General features: G+C 44.4%; 1 protein-coding gene across 1 annotated transcript in view; it reads left to right on the top strand.

Annotated features, from left to right (window-relative positions):
* The window catches only part of CUNH15orf40 (chromosome unknown C15orf40 homolog), a 30,097-nt gene extending 17,944 nt beyond the window's left edge, over nucleotides 1-12,153 (top strand). Inside the window, exons 2-5 of the mRNA XM_018576700.1 lie at nucleotides 4,673-4,804; nucleotides 8,319-8,445; nucleotides 10,393-10,520; nucleotides 12,056-12,153. Coding sequence (XP_018432202.1) covers nucleotides 4,715-4,804; nucleotides 8,319-8,445; nucleotides 10,393-10,520; nucleotides 12,056-12,151 — 441 coding nt within the window. The 5' untranslated portion in view covers nucleotides 4,673-4,714 and the 3' untranslated portion in view covers nucleotides 12,152-12,153. The remainder of the gene's footprint in view (nucleotides 1-4,672; nucleotides 4,805-8,318; nucleotides 8,446-10,392; nucleotides 10,521-12,055) is intronic.
* Nucleotides 12,154-19,526: the final 7,373 nt, after the last annotated feature.

Consider the following 19,526-nt stretch of genomic DNA (forward strand, 5'->3'; position numbering starts at 1 on the left):
AGCGGGTATAAAACTTGGTTAACTGTGCCTCAAAGTATGGTATTTATTTACATGCCCATGGCAATTACAAATGTTGGTAGAAGTATCCAGACATTTGGGAATAGACTCAATAAACACCATCACACATGTCGATCTATTAACAGTAATAATTAGGGATGCACCGATACCGGTAAGCTGGCTTCATGCTCCCTCGTCATCTCATGATGAGGGAGCATGGAGCCGGCCTCCGGCCAATCAGAAAGCAGGGCGTTGCGTCATTACACGGCGCCCGGCTTCCTGATTGGCCTGCCATACGGCTCCGGGTGGGTACTGGAGGAAGGCCGCGTTCTCGCTAGAGAGGCCCTGGGAGTGACAGGCTGCACATACTAAGGTAAGGCAACCTTACCTCACGAGGCCAGCTTCCTGATTGGCCGGGAAGTCGGCTCCATGCTCTCCTATCACAAGTGACGAGAGAGCATGGAGCCGCTTTCCGGCCAATCGGGAAACTGGGCAGCGTGAAATGACGCGCTGCCCGGCTTCCTGATACCGGAAGTACTTGTGCTAGGCATCGGAGCATTTGGGCGAGTACGAGTACTCACCCAAATACTTGGTATCGGCACCGATATCAATGCTAGTATCGGTATCGGTGCATTCCTAGTAATAATAATTGAGCAAATACCTCCATTGATACAGTATAATCATTTCACAAAACTCTGAAAACTACTGGATTTTTCAGCTGAACACCCCAATACCCGATGGCCTGAATGAAACACACTTTGCTGAACCTTTGATGCGCCAGTTCTTTCTCCGTATTCCCCCCTTATCGGGGACGTGCGGTCAGGGGAGGCAGAGCCTCACCTAGTTTTATTTTTTTTAAAAAGTGTCAGCTTCAAGTCTGAAGCTGACAGCATTTTCTCCATCCAGACCACCTTGTAACGGGTTACACAGCAGGGAAAGCCTCCCCACTGTGTAACCTATCATGGATGGAGCGCTGCCTGCTAATTACAGGCAGCGCTGCAACCGGCTTTTGACAGGTAATTAGGTTACACAGCAGCGGGCTTCCCCACTGCTTGTGTAACCTAACTTGGTGAGGCAAGAGCTGTCGCAGTGTGTTAGAGGTGTGAACTCTGTGGATGGCTTGGACCAATGGCAAAGCGCCATTGGTCCAAGCTGTACAATCAAAAAAAAGAAACCCAGTGAGGACATCGATCTCGATGCCTCACCAGTGACAAGCAAGTGAGGGACAGGGAGGCTCCTCTCTGTCTCCTCCCTTCCTCCTCCCCACAGCTTGGTCACCGAGCTTGGGGCATGGCTTCGGCGGGACGGGGACGCCGCTTTGGCGGGGTGGGGAATGCCTCACCCAGCACAGAAGTCACGGCACCTCACTGCCTCCTGTTGATACCAACGGGCACAACTCTTTCTCTAAAATGAGTACTATATATATATCTGGTACAGTTTCCAATTCATGTCTAGAACAAAAACAGTACAAAACACAGTCGGTAGTGTCCATATTAGTTTAATATGGATCAAACACACTCTCATTTGAGCAGCTGTTAATAACACCAGTTTATTGTTGTATCTGTGCCGTAACTGCTTCATAGACACCTCCATAGTGTAAGAAGAACATGTGATAACTATAAACAATAGAGTGCCATTTATCTTGCACCATTGAGGTATCTGTGCAGCAAGGACACAGATATTCTGCCCCCCAGGATGCACAGAGAAGTATGATTGAGGAATAGTTTGTTGGGACATTTCATAGTTGTGTGCAGTTTACCCTACATACAGTAAACTCCCCATTATCCGGCATTCAAGCAACTGGCACTCTCAAGCAACCAGCAACAAAAATCGAGGACTTAATAAGTCTTAGATTTTTCTTTGCCGGTGGTTTGATGCACACTAAGGCCCCGTTCCCACTGCGCGATATGCAAATTGCGCGACATCGCGAGATTTGCCGCGCGATGTCGCGTTCAAGCTTGTATTGAGCAAGCTTGAATCGCGGCTAAATCCGCTCCAAAAAGGGTCCTGCTGTAGCGACACGCGACCCGCGACAGCAGGACCCTTTGCCCCATTGGATTGCATTGGAGCGCGATATTGCGCGGTAATTTGCCGCGATATCGCGGGAATTACCGCGCGATAAATCGCTCAATGTGAACGGGGTCTAAAAGATAGTGTGCACACTGTACGTCCCGCCACGAAGTGCCTATATGACTGGCCATGTACACTGTACGTGACAAGTTATTTGCAGCTCTGTAATGCCGGTAACTGCTGATTCTCAATGGTTACCAGTCATTAATGAATGCCTCAGTATTGAGGCATTCATTGATGAAATAGTTAAGCTTTTGTAAAAGCTTCTTTCTTTCATTAATGAAAGAATTAAGCCGTTACATGCAAATACGGGAGCGCTAAATAGCGCTCCGGTAGTTGACAGCTGAAAATAGCAGAGAGGCAGCAGAGTGACTCCCCTCCCTGCTATTTGTTTTGACAGCTCCATAGACTGGCCCGATGTTTATGATACATTTCAGGCACAGGAACATTACAATGTATCTCTGTGCCTGAAATGTATCACTTCTGATCGTCTGAGCAGGATCAAAAACTAGAGGTGCAATGAAATAGAAATTTAAAAACCGAAACGAAACCGAAATAGAAAAAATTGTCAGGCTGAAACCGAAAATGTTTTTATTTGATAAAAAAAAAAAATTAAATATTTGATTTTTTATAAACTTTTAAAAAATGTTATATTTTTTTTTTTATTTATTCATTTTTTATTAAATATTTTTATTTTTTATTTTACTTTTAGGGGCTTCGGGGAAATATTAGGGGTCTAAACGATATGTTTCGGCGGACGATATATCGGTGCATCCCTATCAAAAACCTTTAGCGAGATCTGAATCTGTCATGCTGTCAGGATCAGTCTCTAAGGTTATTATTAGCTGTTCCTAAGTTTGGAGCAACCTAATAATAACCAAAAATTAAAAAAGTTAAACTGACAAAAAAAGTTTTCCTTTTTTTTTAACTAAGTTAAAAAACGAATTAAGTTAATTTTATTCAAACTAAGTGAGGCGTTAGGTACACATGTTGGATATAATTATATAGCCTTATTTGTCCTCTATAAACAATATATAATATGTGTGGGTACATTTAGTAAGAAAGTATATTACTGCTGTGGAAGAATCACTCAGCAAAAATTTAAAAAGTGTGTCAGTCGTTAATAAACAGAAACTGAAAACAAGCTCAGTCATGAAGGGGTTAAGGGGCCTGTCACACCAGCTCTGGTTCTTTCCAGCATGATGCGTTGCTGGAACTCACTGGAGCACATCCCGGCCGGCTTCCTGCTTTCAGGGGCGGCAGGGGGCATGGCGGTGCCATTCATGTGTGATCGCCTGCACCAGAACGCAAGGTACATGAATACCCTCCGTTCGGGTGTGATCTAAAAAAAATAGCGCAAGCAACATTTTTTCAGAACACACTGGACCGGAACGCAGAACGCAGGCATTGTTTTGCCACACGTTCTGGTGCAGGCGATTGCACTGCCATTGACTGAATACACCACCAAGCCCTCCCCCGCCCCTGAATGCAGAAAGCTGGCCTGGATCTGCTCCAGTGCGTTCCATCAGTGAATCATGCTGCAATGGAGCTGGTGTTGTAGGCTGCGTTCGTCGGTGGATCAAGGCAGGTGTGTAACTAGAAATCATAGGGCCCCATAGCAACATTTTGTAAGGGCCCCCCGCAAAAGTAATGCCATTGATCGCATATACAAAGTCCCCTTGCGTTCTGGGGTGGGAGGGGGTGTAGCAGTACCATCCATGTCAGTTGAATTCCAGACACACACCCTGCCTGCAAAAAATAGTGCATGCACAATTTGTTGTAATTGCACCACACTTGAATGCAGGCCATTGTATTACCATGCGTTCTGGTGCAGCCGATGACATGAATGATGCTGCCACATCCCTTCCAATCCCGAAACACAGAGACTTTGTGTATGTGATCCCTTGCATTCCGGGCAAGGGTGTAAACAAGCCTTTAAGATTACAGCCGTAGGAGGAGCCACAGTATAATTTTTTTAACAAAGTAAAGGGGGAAAAAGGGGCATCTATCGCGCGTCCAGGGGCAGTGATCTATTCCATGTAATCATATGCAGACTGCCGCTGTCACTCAGTCATTAACTTGAAAAGGTGACAGCGGACACATCTAAATGGGCGATTTGAGATTCCTGCAACAGGAATCCGTAGGTTACTGCCGCAGGAATCCCAAACTGCATAGTGTGAATGGAATGGGGCCTCAATAGCAGTGTGGTGCACTGCCACAACGCAACAATTGACTAATTTAACTTTATTGAAATGTCACAAAATCACATTTCATGCAGGACTGCGGCACGTGACATAGGGTGCCATGCGTTGCGCTGCAGTCGTGCTGTATTTGTATCTCATGGGGGACATGTTCTCAGTGTCCCCAGCAGAGGGCGCCGTTCTATTTACATAATAACCAGCTACTGCTCCACACCGCTCCTCCTATTTCCTGACGGGACGTTTCATGTATTACAGCAGCGACGACTACACCGTACATGGGAGGAAATAGGAGAACCGGCGATCGTTGTTCACAAGTCTCGTAGATAACGTGCGTTAGATGCAGCGAAGAGCACATACACAGTGGCGGCACACAGGGAGGTGACCCGTCACTGAAGAGCTATTCGGCCTTCTATCGAGCCTTCCCGTTCCCGGGCCGCCGGATTTCTATGCTCGTCCGCCTGTGCCGTTCCTGTGTGATCTCCGTTCAGCAGACAGCCGCGGGAGCGCGCACCATGCCGCGGAAGGAGAGCAAAGAGGTGACGTGCACTTTCTACATGTGCCAGTCATGCCTCTAAGACTGAAGGAAAGACTATGTTTGTTGTCAATGGCAATTAATCAGAGTCCAGGTGTTTTGCAGCTAAGCTCTGATTGGTTACTATGGGCCTCAGTATGCAGTATATACATATTGAAGGGAATTTATCAAACCTGGAGCAGACAGACTCTGGAGCAGCTGGGCATGGGAACCAATCAGATTCTCCCTTTCATTTTCAAATCTTAACTGAACAAACTGAAGAGAGAAGCTGATTGGTTGTCATTCACAGCTGCTGCAGATTTTGTCTGCTCCAGTTTTTATAAATTCCCCCCATTGGCTGCTCTCATTCCTCAATGGAGTTATCTCCCTGTTCCTTCTCATAGTGTACACGTTCTGCAAAGCTGCTTTGTGTGTTGGGGTCTTCTGTACCCCAGGACCTTGACTTACACATTGCATAGTACTAGAGATATGATCTGACAACAGTACTGTATAGCAGCGTGTATAAAGAATAAAGGCACTTATGCTTTTCTTTCCCTGACCTAAGGTAACCTCCGTCCACCTACCTCTCCACAGATGTGTACTTACCTCAATACGCCGTGCTTGGTTACATCCAGTGCCCCAAGTCTCGCTATACTCAATAGACTTCTATGGGGCATGACCAGGATGTAAACAATCTCCCAAGGCTGTGGCAGTCCTATAAAGGTAGGAACGCATCTGTGGAGGGGGAGGGTAAGATGTAAACAAAGGTCATGGCAAAAAATGTCATCAAGTCCCTTTTCACATTGTTGGATCAGGAGGAGCTCAGTGCACGGATCCCCTCCTGATCAGAGCGGTATGGATCGGATGGCACCACTGTGATATCTCTGTCCGTCCAGGTTTTTCCTCCATCTTGGTGACCAGACCCAATGTCTGTCTATAGGGAATCTGATGTAAACAGACGTGCGTCCGTTTAGATCCGGCTGCCCATAGACTTACATTGGGCATCCGACCAGATCTGCTGAAAAACTGACAGGCAGACCTGATCGGACCGCCCGTCTCAAACGGGCCCTAATACTAACTTTATACTGAATGGACCTGAACTGAAGCCAAAGCTGTTTTTTGTTTTTGTTTTGGATAGAGTTAGAGTGCATTCACACCAAAAGCAGAAGGACATTGCTAATCAACTGAGGGAGGCCATTGTACCTTCTGATTTCCTCCCAATCCATTGCGTGTCAATCCATTCTTCAAGGATGATAACGGAAGGGCACCGAAAAATGAATGGGTCTAGTTCACACTGGACCTGTTGCGTTAGGTTGTGCTGAAAAAAAGTAATGCATGCTCAGACAGACGACAATAAAAAAAACCTGACGTGTTCTACTCCCTCTCTACTCTATCCAAACCAAAACCTCTTGGCTTCAGTTTCAGACCTCATTCACACTGGCAGAGACATACATGCGTTTATAAGACATTTCTAAATGCATGTAAAGGTTTTCAATTATATACGTCACGCTGTTCATTTACATCCATTTCAGGGCATCCAGTTTAGTTGTTTTTAAAGAAAATAAAATTGTGTGCATTCAGGCCAGGTACACACCTAGGCGATCGAGCTGTTTTCAGGCGTTTGTTGCGCGATTTGGGTTTGAAAACCGCACGATTTACAATGCATAGAGATGTCTATGGGACCAAAACTGTGTGACAACCGCCCAAAAATAGCTCCTGCACCTTTTTGCGGGACAGTCAATTTTGCCTCCATTGACTTTAATGCGAATCTGTGTTTTGCGCGATATCGTCTAGGTGTGCACATTTTGGCTGTTTTCCGCTTGGTGGTGCTGTCTTTGGCCTGGTTCACACCCGCGCATCGTGGAAAATGCGTGTCCTGTTTAGGCGCGTTTGCGAACATTTGCATGCTGCATTTGCGATGCATCGCCATTGAATAGACGCGCAGCAAACGCGACAAAAAAGCTCATATAGCATTTTCTGCTTTTGGAGTTTTTGCTTTCACTTCTGTGCGCGCTTCACCCATGCACGAACGTGGAGCAAAAACTATGGAATGTCCCTCGGTATCCTCAAATCTAATTTAAGCCAACGGTCCTGCATAAGACATGATGAGGACAGCAGTCCTTAGACCGCTGGAGCCCAGGGAAGAAGAGGCTGCAGGGACCAGTCTAGCAGGCCAGAAGAAGCCCGGCGGGACCAAGGGCCAGGTGAGTATATCTGCTTTATTTGAGCCCCCAAGACAAACCAAGCAGTTAACCCTTGTGGTTCGGGGGGAGCCCCAATGCAAGGGTTTGTTTTTTGTATATTCCTGGAGTTCTGCTTTAAAGCAAATCCAAGTAAAGCAATCTTCAGTGGTAGGTGTATATTCAGATTAGAGGCACATCATACATTGGCATCAGACAAATAGCTTCAGTGCTCATGTTCAAATTGTGATATGCATCAAGGTTTATGTTTACTGTCGATGTATGATGTGTCTCCAATTGGAATACAAATCTACTGCTGTTGCATGATATCGCTGAGGATTCATTGCATTACTTGGATTCACCTTACAGGAATTTCATCCGATTCCTGCTCAGCTGGCTGAAATGTGAGCCGTGGGTGACCTTGCCAGCATTGTGTATTTCTGAATACAATAGCAGGGATTTCTCCATCAGCACCGTTCAGTGTGGATGGTAGAACTGATTGCTTTCTCCTGAAGGAAATTCACAGTGTGTATGGCCAGCCTAATGCTGGGCACACACCTTCCAACCATCGCAAGACTTTTGTCTTGCGATGGTTGTAAGGTAATTTAAAAAACGTACGATCTGCCCATCTTGGACAGGCAGATAGTGCTTGCGATGATCGCAAGCCGCGCCCCCCTGAGGGGCGGGCTTCCGATGACCGCAATGCCGAACGGGCAGTGTATGCTTGCGCACACCGGCCCGTGCGGCTTTTATCTTACGAACATGCTACACACCCGCCGAACATCGTACGATGCTCGGCGGGTTTTCGAACATGTTCCTAAGATAAAAGTCGTGCGACCTTACAGTAGTAGAGGTCGCATGGCTTCCACACACCTTACGATAATCATAGGATCGCGGGATTTCCTGCGATTATCGTACGATTATCGAAGGTGTGTGGGGACCTTAAGACTTGGGCAGCTCTCCCTTACAACAGTGGAATCATTTTATGTTTCAAGTTAAGGGAGCACATAGATCGTGCCTGTCAATCCACATTTCACTTGGATTTGCAGTAATTAAGGACTATTTCTGTCTGTTTTGTTACCTGCCTTCCCCACTTGGGGTTTAGCTTTAGTAAAAAAAAGATATTTCAGTAGCTGCAGGTGGGTGGAGGTCCTTCGCAACAGAACACAGATGATTGCAACCCTGGAAAGCCTGCTGAATAACCTCTCACTAGGATCTCTTGGCATGTGCTTACGCTTCTTTGTGTGTCGCATTACATTTTTAGACTTTTTGTATGTTATAAAGAACATATGTAATTACAACATGCGTCATTTTTGCCATGCAGTTATTAGTTATTGAAGTGTAAGTATTTCATTGCAGGGTAAGGGGCAGAAGAAGGATGCACCACAGGTTCCTCAGCCTACAGGTCCGGTCCTAAGAGATAAAAGTGGATCTATTACTATTGCTATTCATGCTAAGCCAGGTTCCAAACAAAATGCTATAACAGGTAATATATGTAAGTAGTGTAGTCCTTTCCTGTGTAATGCATGCAACACAATATATTTCATAGACATACACATTGACGTGTGCATTAACCAGTTGACATCCGCGGTGTTAAACCCCCTTCCCATCCATTGTTTTTTTACTACGGGCGGACGGCAAGAGGTTAAAGAAGATCTGCAGGCAATACTTTTCTCAACCCTTGCAGTAGGGGTACCCTGGCACTGTAAGTTAATTGCTCGTTTTCATCTAGGTGCTAAAATAAAAAAAGTTATACTCACCGGCTGGCTGTTAGATCGTTTTGATGTTGTTGCATCTTAAAGGGTTATTTAACCCCTCCTGTGTTTTTGCATAGATCTACTGCTAGCTAGCAAGCAGTAGATCTATGCAAAAAGTGTAAAAAAAAAACCCTTCAAAAGCGGTTGAAACTTACCCGTGTCTCCCCCACGCGCTCCTGTCCGAAAATGTGGAAATTCTCGGACGGCCGCAAAGCATCTTGGGGCATGGACAGTTCACATTTTCGACGAGGAGAGACACAAGGTAAGTATATGGACGCGTGCACCCGCATGCAGCCACCGTGGGACAGGAAGTGCCAGCAAGCACAGAGGAGTCAGCGCTGGATTGGAGACCCTCAGCAGCACTGGAGGGACAGATGAAAACGACAAGAAAGAAGCACATGATCGTAATAAGAGAAATCATTTAGGGTAAGTGCTGACATTAACCGCTTGAAGACCAGGTGTTTAGACCCCCTTCCCATCCAGGCCATTTTTCAGTGTTCAGCGCTGCGGTACTTTGACTGACATTTATTCTGTCATGCAACGTTGTACTGAAATGAATTTTATACCATTTTTTAGGGACAGATATAGCTTTCTTATGGTGGTATTTAATCACCACTGCGGTCTTTATTTTTTACTATATTAAGGAAAAGTTATTGAAAATTTTAGGAAACAATGATTATTACCCATATTTTTGGTAAAATATAAAAGACGGGGTCACGTCGGGTAAATAGACACCAAACATGTCAAGCTTTAAAATTGCGTGCGCCCACGAAATCGCAAAAAACTACCATACCCAAAATTGGCCATAGGCGACGCTTTAAAAGCTTTTACCGCTCATCAGTTTAGTGTTATCAGTGATTGATGGCCCTAGACTTATTGCTCTCATATCGACGTTTGCGACGATATGTAACATGTAATGGGTGCAATCGTCGTTTTCGCACGTATGCGCACCCGATGCTTGTTTACATGCGTGTATGTATGGGGGGACTTTTTTTTTTTTTAATTTTTTTTTTTTTATTGTTTTTTTAAATTCTTTTTTATGTGTAACTTTACATTTTTTGGGGAAACTTGAATTTTTTTTCCACTTAACTTTATTGCTATCACATAGGGGGCTAAGAAAACCCCCCTATGTGGTAGCAAAAGATGTGACAGGTCTTCTTTATGAAGACATCAGGGGTCTCCAAGACCCCTGTCACCTAGGACCCCACCTGCCTGTTTTCAAATATCGGGCATTTCCCGCACGCATGAGGGGGCGTGGCTGAGCGGACGTCTAAAGACGCCCGCTCAGATTTAGAGAGCTCCTGGCCAGCCGTTTTTTTACCATGGCCGGCCGGGAAGTGGTTAAGATTAGGGGGGGGGGATTTGACTTCAATGTCACTTTAACACTGCATCTGGCTGGGGTGTAATGTTTCTGTGTCTTGGTAGCCTGGATACTGGATATGCGTGCTCTACTGACACTATACTCACTTTCAGTTTAGGAAGAACTCCCCCTTTGCAAGCCTGACCATCAGGGAAGCACAGAGTTTTAGACTAAACTAACAGTACATATAATGTCTGTATCTTTTATTGTTTTACATTTAATAGCATGCAGTGTTGGTAAATACACATTGAAAGCCACCTGCTTCGTTTCTGTATCAGCTTGCCAATTCTTACATATACCTGTGTTTCCATGATAGACGTGACAACAGAGGCTGTTGGTGTTGCCATTGCTGCTCCACCAACTGAAGGAGAGGCGAATGCTGAATTGTGCCGTTATCTATCCAAGGTTTTGGAAATAAAGAAGAGTGAAATTGTCCTTGACAAGGTAAGTGGCTTCTAAATTGGTCTTTCTACAACTAAACTCAGTGCTACCCAGTAAACTCGTCCAGGTTTGATTCATGAGTTTTGGCAAACCTAAACTTTGTGGGGAATCTCCATTGACCTATATGGGGGCCATATCATGTTATTCAATTTGGGCCATTTATAGGGCTAATAAATAAAAGACATGGGGGACATGTAGCAATGCCAAAATGGGGAATAAATACTGCACATCAAATACACAAATCCTTTACTGCACAGCAATACACCAAACCTTTAAATCACAGACTGGGGTAATGGCTTAGGTCTGTATGTGGTGTTACGGAACAGACTTGTAGCCTGCCACTACAATCCACAATATAGCACAGTATGGCTCCCTACACAGTGTGCGTTGTAGTTGTTAGGCAGAGCTAACAATTCTGATAGTATGGCTGCTGTGAGCCCACCCTTGTATAGTGAGATGGTTCGGTAATCTATCCCTTCATATTATGGGCTCATTTGACTCTGACCAAGAGCAGAGACTAAGCAGTGCAATATGAGTTGGTAAAATTTCTAGTGCAAACTCACCAACGTATCAACATTTGGATTGAACACTTATGCCAGAGATCCACCTTGAACCTTATCCTAACTCAGTGCAGGCAAAACCATCGCTACCAATATACTGAAAGCAAAGCTGTCTCAAAGTATGACATGAGGCTTTTCTGCTTTCCTGAAGTTACAAGGCACACAACAACAACACTGGTACATTTAGTGTATTACTGTACTGTGTGTTACCCCTGTGCAGTCATTATGTATGCCCACTTATGGAATTAAACACAATTGGAAATGATTTGTGAGACGAAAAAGAAACCGAGATACTGCTGTTCATTAAAACGATGCACCTTGAGCTCAGGAGTTAAATCTTATAAATGCATTCAAGTACCTGAACTATTAACAAAAATATATCTTATTTGTGTTTCACTCGGCTGTAGATCCTCCAATCATCTCTGAATTGGTGCTGACACTGTCCTTCCTTCTGGAGGGTGGCTACTTTTGTTCCTCATGGTCCCTGTGTGTGTTGTAAAGTAGTCACCGCTCCAAGCTCACTCCTGTGATGGACTACAATCTCAATACAAATTAGTAAACTAAACATGAAGTTGTAGTCCATCACGGGAGTGAGCTTGGATCGGTGACTACATTACAACACACACAGGGACCACGGCGAACAAAAGTAGCCCCCTCCAGAAGGAAGGACAGTGTCAGCACCAATTCAGAGATGATTTGAGGATCTACAGCCGAGTGATACACAAATAAACTACATTTTTTGTTAATAGTTAAGATATTTGAATGCATTTTCAAGATTTAATTTCCTGAGTTTAAAGTCACTTTAAGGCCCATTTACACAAATGTAAAATGTGAAGTAAATCTGACTTTGCAATTTATTTTGTTATTTTGCTCTCAGTATGGCCATGGCTTGATTTATTTTCCAGCTAGTAGGTCAGTGGCAATTACATAGTTGTTATTTAAGAAGCAATAACTGAGGTTTTTCTCCCTCTCTGACAGGGTGGAAAAAGTCGAGAAAAGGTAGTAAAGATTTCAGCCAATACCACCACAGAAGCTATGTTAGAGAAGCTGAAGAGTGAAGCAGGAAAAGGCTGAATGGGATAGTGGCATCCTTGTGTAATGCTAGTCTCTGCTATGTGGAGAACTTATTGCACACACCATGATATATCCCTCCACAGAGGAGAATTCTTGTGGCAGTATTTGATTTTGCTCATCGCAAAGAGAAGCCGCTGGTATGAAAATGGTATTGATGCATTCATAATGCAATGATCAAATGGAACTTCTTAAATTCGGCCACTGGAGAACAGAACAAAAATGTACTGGCTCCGACGCTGGCAAAACTATTTTATTTAAGAATTTTCCCGTTCACCGAGATTGAATATAGTTTTTTGTGGTGCGCGTGTGATGCATTTTTGCAATCTGCAATGAACTATTAAAGGGGTCCATCAATACTTTTATTGAGTGGCTATATGTATTCTTGGTATTAAAAGTTTCCATTTGGAGTGTACAGTATATAATACATAACAAACTTCAAGATTTGAATTTCAAAGTTTCTGTGAAATGTGATGATACGTAAACAAGCATTAATGAATGTCTGGGAGTTTCAAAAGGACACGCCGCGTCTGCATGTTAAAGGAGAACTATGAGGTGAGTGCTTTTCACTCACCTCATAGTTCTAGCAGGTTTAATAAAGTTTTCTTGATGACTGAAATTTGCCTAGCCATGAAGTAACAAAGCAACCCCAAACCATAACACGTTCACCAACATGCTTCACAGTCGATATGATGTACTTCTGAAATACTGTCTACTCTTACTGTGGCCAAACAAGCTTATTTTGATTCATCAGTCCACAGCACATTGTTCTAGGACTGGTCTTTGCCTGTGTATTTGGTGGCAAATTGTAGTTTTACTGTTCTTTTTGGATAGAAAATGCTTTTTCCTGGCAGACCTCCCATGCAGGTTATATTGGGGTCATCTTTCTGCTTGTAGATGAGGGTACTTTGACACCAACTGTTACACAAGTTACCTGCAGAGCCTGCAATGAAATTTTGGTCCTTCTTTTAGCATCAAATGATCAGTTTTGGGGCTGAATTTGCTGGTCTTGACAGTGAGAAATCTCCATCACTTTTATGTTATTTTTCTTACAGTGGAATGATTGACTTCTAATAATCTGGCAATCTCTTGTAGTGCCTTGTCAGGCACATAGGCATCCACAACCTCTTTCTGAGGGCCTTAGCTTTGTGAAACCTGGCATGATGACACCACACAGCTCAATAGCAAAGAGGACACCAGATCCTAGATGTTTGAGGTGTAAAATATGTTTCCACATCTGTTTAAAAAGATGACATGATAAAGGAATTTATAAAGTCTATCTACACCAAAAAACATCAATTTAACAAACTGTAGCTCACTAGTTCTTAACTGCTTGCGGACCGGCCACTGTGTTAAAATGGCTGGTCCGCTAGAGCATTGTCCTGGGAGGACACACCTGATTGTCCTCTCATGAATGTGTGTGCACGACTGCTGCAGCCGCTGGCACTAGACAGTGGAGAGCCCCGGCTTTAGACACAGAGCCGATCAGAACGGTTATCGGTGGTGATCACATGGCAAACCCTCCCCTTCCTCTTAAGTCAGAGGCAGGGAAGACTAAAAGGGAGTAAGGAATGGATGAGTCATCCATTCATTGCTTCCTAGAGTAAAAACAAGCTGCAGCAGCATAAAAAAACCCTTTCAACCTCCCTCCTCACATATATGTTAGCTTCATTGTAACTGAAGTGGTTAAATGTGGTGGCATTACTTTTTTGTTTCTTTATCCTGGTGATCCTGCCAGTAACGCAGTTCTTGTCCTAACCACTCGGTTACTATCTATAGAGGAGCAGCATTTGTCATCCTTAACCGCTTTCTTGCTTTGGTCTACAAACACCTCCCCCTTATCTCAATGGAGGGGAATTGTTTGTAGTTCACAGAAGATGGGAAGGCAAGTAACATTGAAATTTCAGGTCAGTGCACAGAAAATGCAAGATTAACTGGTACTTCGCTTGAGGGGAAAAAAGAAGGCTAATGCAGCCACCACATCTAAGGACTGGTGAGCTGCGAAGTAACTAGGAATACACTGACAGAGAACAAGCATGCTGCAAGTGAAAGAAGAATGGATGATTTGCATACTGTTTCAGGATTAGGAACTGAAGTAAAGCCATTAGCTCATCATGACATAAATAATGCAAAATTGTTATCATATACTTACCGTAATTTTCCTTTCCTGGCTCTCCTCATGTCGGCACACTAATGGGTTAACTCCGCCCCCGACCCACATTCGGATGACAAAATTCTCCTTGACGTAGGGGCAAGGATCTCGGAGGCTCGACCAACAGCTCCATCAGAAGTGGAAACCACGGCCTCTTCGGCCAGCATGGTAGAACAGCAATTGCCAGAACTCCTTCTTTGTCGATCCTCTGTAGTGTCCGTAGAATCAATGGTGTTGGAGGGAAGACGTAGACACTGTCGAACTGCCAAGGAAGAGACAAGGCATCCTGGCCCAAAGCCTCCCGGCAAGCGTAGCCGGGAAAAAAAACTCCAGAAGTTGAGAATTGCTCTTGGATGCCATGAGATCTATTCAGGGAATCCCCCATTCCTGGAAGAATGGCCGAAGATACCGTGGGTTCAAAGACCATTCGTGGGGATCCAGAAACTCTCAGCTCAACCTGTCCGCCTGAAAACCAAGAACAAAAATAAAAACAAAAAAAGTTAGTAAGGTGTCCTGAGCGAGGACAAAAAAAGAACACGTGTGAGGTGGGAAGGGGGGGATTTATACTCTAGTTAGGGGTGGTCCTATTGGGATCCGGGGGCGGAGTTAACCCATTAGTGTGCCGACATGAGGTGAGCCAGGAAAGTAGTATTAGGAGGTCTGCATTGACAACCTGTGTACTGCTCTTGGTACAGGTTGCCTTTCAAAAGCTCTAATGGCATCTATATGATAAATTATAAAAAAAAATAAAAATTCAAGCCAATGGCATATTTTATCGTTTTTAACAATGCTAAACATTAATTACGTATTTAAGATCATTTCAGCGATTCCCACATCACCACCCTCCAGATTCGGTATTTTGGCTAATTAACAGTACATTGCCTGAGGCCATTAATACAAACATTCACCATTTTAATAACTGTCAGACAACAGCACGTAGCAGTTATCATAATTAAAGTTCATTCATCTGGAAGGCGATTATTATATGGCTGAATTAGGATATTTTTAAATTGGGCTCTTAAGCATTTTTTTAATAATGATTTGTGTAACGGACTGAACCGTCACTGGTGCTGTTGGAGGAGCCTGGGGGCTAGCCTCCTTCCAACTGACTATGGACCCAGAACTATGGAGACCCCCCTCGGACTTCTTGGGGTTACAATGAACCATTCTACCAGGTTTATGTGTGGGGGGATGTACTGTACATGTTCCCTGGCATTACATTTGGATGGCCCTGTGTGTATTATAGGTACAGGCTGTGACTCCAGGAGCACTGAAGGGGGATAATTCTGGACATTGAACTGTTACAGTTTATTGGTCCTTTTGTTGTATTGTGTTAATGATGGGATTAGGATAGCTGATTCTAGGAGTAGCTGACTCCAGGTGTAGATGAGTAAATCACACTATGATACACTCAGGAGATAATCCCATCACATGTGTCTCCTCTCTCCCTATTCATTCATTAAGGCATCGGGGAGGGGGAGTGGATGTTTGCATGCTGTTCATGTTTGATTGCGTTATGTGTTTAGACTTCTTGGACTGTATATATACTGAGCTGGTCTTCAATAAAGCAGATCCCTGTTGGAACTTACATACAGCCTGCCTGGTGTTTGTTCTGAGCTGGATTCGAACGGCACATAGCTGTAGTTTGAATCCCGGATTATCGGACGATCGAAGAATCAGATGTTGCGGTCTGACATCTGATCCAATAGTAGCAGAGGAGTGCCGGGAGAGTGGAACCGAGCGAGCAGGGGCTCGTTACAATTTGTTTACACTACACACATTGCATGTATGTGAATAAATAATATATATACACTATATTGCCAAAAGTATTGGGACACCCCCTCTAAATCATTGGATTCAGGTGTTCCAATCACCTCCATGGCCACAGGTGTATAGAATCCAGCACCTCGGCATGCAGACGTTTCTACAAACATTTGTGACAGAATGGGTCGCTCTCAGTGAATTCAAGCATGGTACACGTGCCTGACTGCATTGTGCCAAGTGTAAAGTTGGGTGGAGGGGGGATTATGGTGTGGGGTTGTTTTTCAGGGGTTGGGCTTGGCCCCTTAGTTCCAGTGAGGGGAATCATCAGCATACCTACAGGGCTATTCACAAAAGGGTGAAGAGTTTGGAGAAGGCCGGAGAAGTGAACAATCTAGGACAACAAAGCTGAACAGGAAAAATATTCCAACTCAGCTCACTTTCCAGTTCAGCTATGTTGTCCTAGATTGTTCCCTTCTCCAAACTCTTCACCCTTTTGTGAATAGCCCTGCAAGACATTTTGGACAATTTCATGCTCCAAACTTTGTGGGAACAGTTTGGGGATGGCCTCTTCCTGTTCCAACATGACTGCGCACCAGTGCACAAAGCAAGGTCCATAAAGACATGGATGAGTGAGTTTGCGGTGGAGGAACTTGACTGGCCTGCACAGAGTCCTGACCTCAACCCGATAGAACACCTTTGGGATGAAATAGAGTGCAGACTGCGAGCCCGGCCTTCTCGTCCAACAGTACCCATTCTTCCAGAATGTGTTTCTGGAAGAATGGTCAAACATTCCCATAGACACACTCCTAAACCTTTTTGACGCCTTCCCAAAAGAGCTGAAGCTGCTATAGCGGCAAAGGCAGGGCCAACTCAATATTGAACCCTACAGACTAAAGGTGGCCATACACTGTACAACCATCGCAAGGCCTTAGTCTTGCGATGGTTGTAAAGTGATTAAAAAAACGTACGATCTGCCCATCTTGGACAGGCAGATCGTACTCTCGATCATCACAAGCCCGCCCCCCTGAGGGGCGGGCTTCCAATGACCGCAATGCTGAAGGGCAGTGTGCGCGTGCGCTCACCGGCACGTTCGGCATTTGTCTCCCGAGCACCGTTCAAACCAGCCGAAAATCGTACTATTTTCGGCTGGTTTTCTAGCGTGCTCCTTAGACAAAAGACGTGCGACCGTACAGTAGAAACGGTCGCACGTCTTCGTTCACACTGCTCGATTCTCGTATGATCGCGGGATTTCCCGCGATTCTCGTACGAGAATGGAGCAGTGTATGGGCACCTTTAGACTGGGATGCCATTAAAGCTGCTAGCAGGCTTCAGTATGCACAACCTGTAGCATGTTGAAAGCCTGCTTTTAAAGTGATAGTCAGCACTCCCATTAAGATCTGTGTTAAACTAAAGCTGAAAAGGGCTTTAATACTTTCACTGATGCCAATGTATGTCATATGTCAGCAGCAGGGCCCTGTAAGCAGACTTTTAACTGCTATAGAGCCAACTGTTGGCAATTTTATTCTACATGGTCTCTATAATGCAGGCTTAAGTACATAATCCTGGGGGGGTTAAGTAATCTTCAGGCCTAAAATGTGCATTTTAATGTGAGTAAAAAACACAAAACCAGTTCTGCCAGTGAAAGTGTTAAACGGTTCCAAGGCTGCTCGAAGCTTACCGAAAGCTTCACAAATGCTTTGCAAAAGCTTCACAAAAAGCATTCACACTTCTATACAACCTAAAGCCTGTGTGAACTAGGCCTGACTGCTGGGCATTGGTTTTTTTTTTTTTTTTTTTTTTTACACACATACTAAAATTTGCAATATTGACTTCTAAATGTGCTCTGTGCTGAAAGCAGAAGACCCGTAGAATAAAAAGAGTGCCAGTTTATGTAGCATAGAAACTAATGTTTAATATGTTAATATCTGCAATTGTTTATCAAGTTTATATTTTTAAAATGAATGTTAGTGTACCCCCCATCACCATCTGTGATGTGGCTACTAGACATTTAGTGATAGCCAGGGCTGTAGACAGCCTGGATGGAATTATAGTGGCAGTTATATGGTTAATCCCAGGTGACTGGCATTGCCTGTACCCCCCTGGCCAGAGTGTGACTGTCATATTGTGGGACAGCCAATGAGAGGCACTGTAGTGTATGTACAGTACAGCAGCCAATAACTGGGTTTCTCTCAGCCAGTGGTGCATGCTGGGATAGGGTACATATAATGAAGGGATTTGCCATGTGCTCAGACTAGCCGGGACCAACCATGGAATAGGGCTGGGTGCTGTTAAGTCTGCCCCCCCCAGGTTAGGCCTGGGGTGGTCATGGGCTGGTGTGAGGGAAAGGTTTCCCAGAGGCCTACAGCATGGAGGAGGCCTTTGTTGCTGTTAAAGGAAGAGAACCGGGACCAATGATGGCTCTTGAAGTATCCTAGAACTAAAAGGACTTCAGGAGTATGGTCGGTGTCTTTCCTGTTGAGGATCTGTGTTCATCCTACTCATCTGCTATTTCAGTTGCTGTCTTTTGCCTCCCAAGTGGGTCTACACTCATATGGCAACCAGGTCTGGTGAGTCTGGAGCTCTTGTCAGTTACCTCTGGAAGCTTAGAAACCCCATATCACCTCTGCCCAGTGAAGTTGTTCAATAAAACGTTATTTTGCATTATACTACTGGAGTGGACATCAGTCTGTGGGCACTAAAAGAACGGCGGTTAATGCTAATGGGTGGGCAGCTGAAGATCATACCCTAGACAGAGATGAACCTGGCTCCTTCGGGGGTGAGCGCTACATTAGTAAAACCAAAATCTCCAAATTTTGTTAAATATAAACGATAAGACTATAGAGTTCAAAATTGCATGTGGCCCCGAACCATACCCAAAACTGAAACCATCAAAAAGTGACCCTTAAAAAACCTTTCCACCTTATCAATTTAGAGTTAAGGGAGAACTGGCTCCTTATGTCCAAAAAAAAGAGGGCAAAGTACTAGTTTCCACTATTGTCTCCTGGCTCCTTTATTTTTTTTCCCTATTATTGAGCTACCATGCCTTGTTCTGCATTGTTTCTCTGCAGGCAGGTGGCCATCTTGGTAGAGGCAGAGCTTATATTAGAACCTCCAGTACAGATAACAGTGAGCAGCACAGTAGTGACTTTACCAAATCTTCTGGAACTAGCAGTCAGAGGCAGAAGTGCCTTCGATATCGCTGCACAGCTATGAGAACGTAGACACAGGAGTGCCTTGGCACCCTCAAACACCTTGAACTGCACTGCTATTTTTCAGCAGTAATACCAGACAAACAAGGGTACTACTCTGGCACAATTGACATTTCTAGATGTTCTCATAGTAATCTTCCTCTTTTTATTTCAGGTCCATCCTAACTGTAAATAATGGCCCTAGAATTACAGCTCTGGCATCATGTTGTGTCTGTGTGGGTTATTATTTTAGCACATTTTTATCCTCACCTAC

The sequence above is a fragment of the Nanorana parkeri genome, unplaced genomic scaffold (assembly GCF_000935625.1).
Source record: "Nanorana parkeri isolate BGI_ZX_2015 unplaced genomic scaffold, ASM93562v1 scaffold74, whole genome shotgun sequence".
NCBI lineage: Eukaryota > Metazoa > Chordata > Amphibia > Anura > Dicroglossidae > Nanorana > Nanorana parkeri.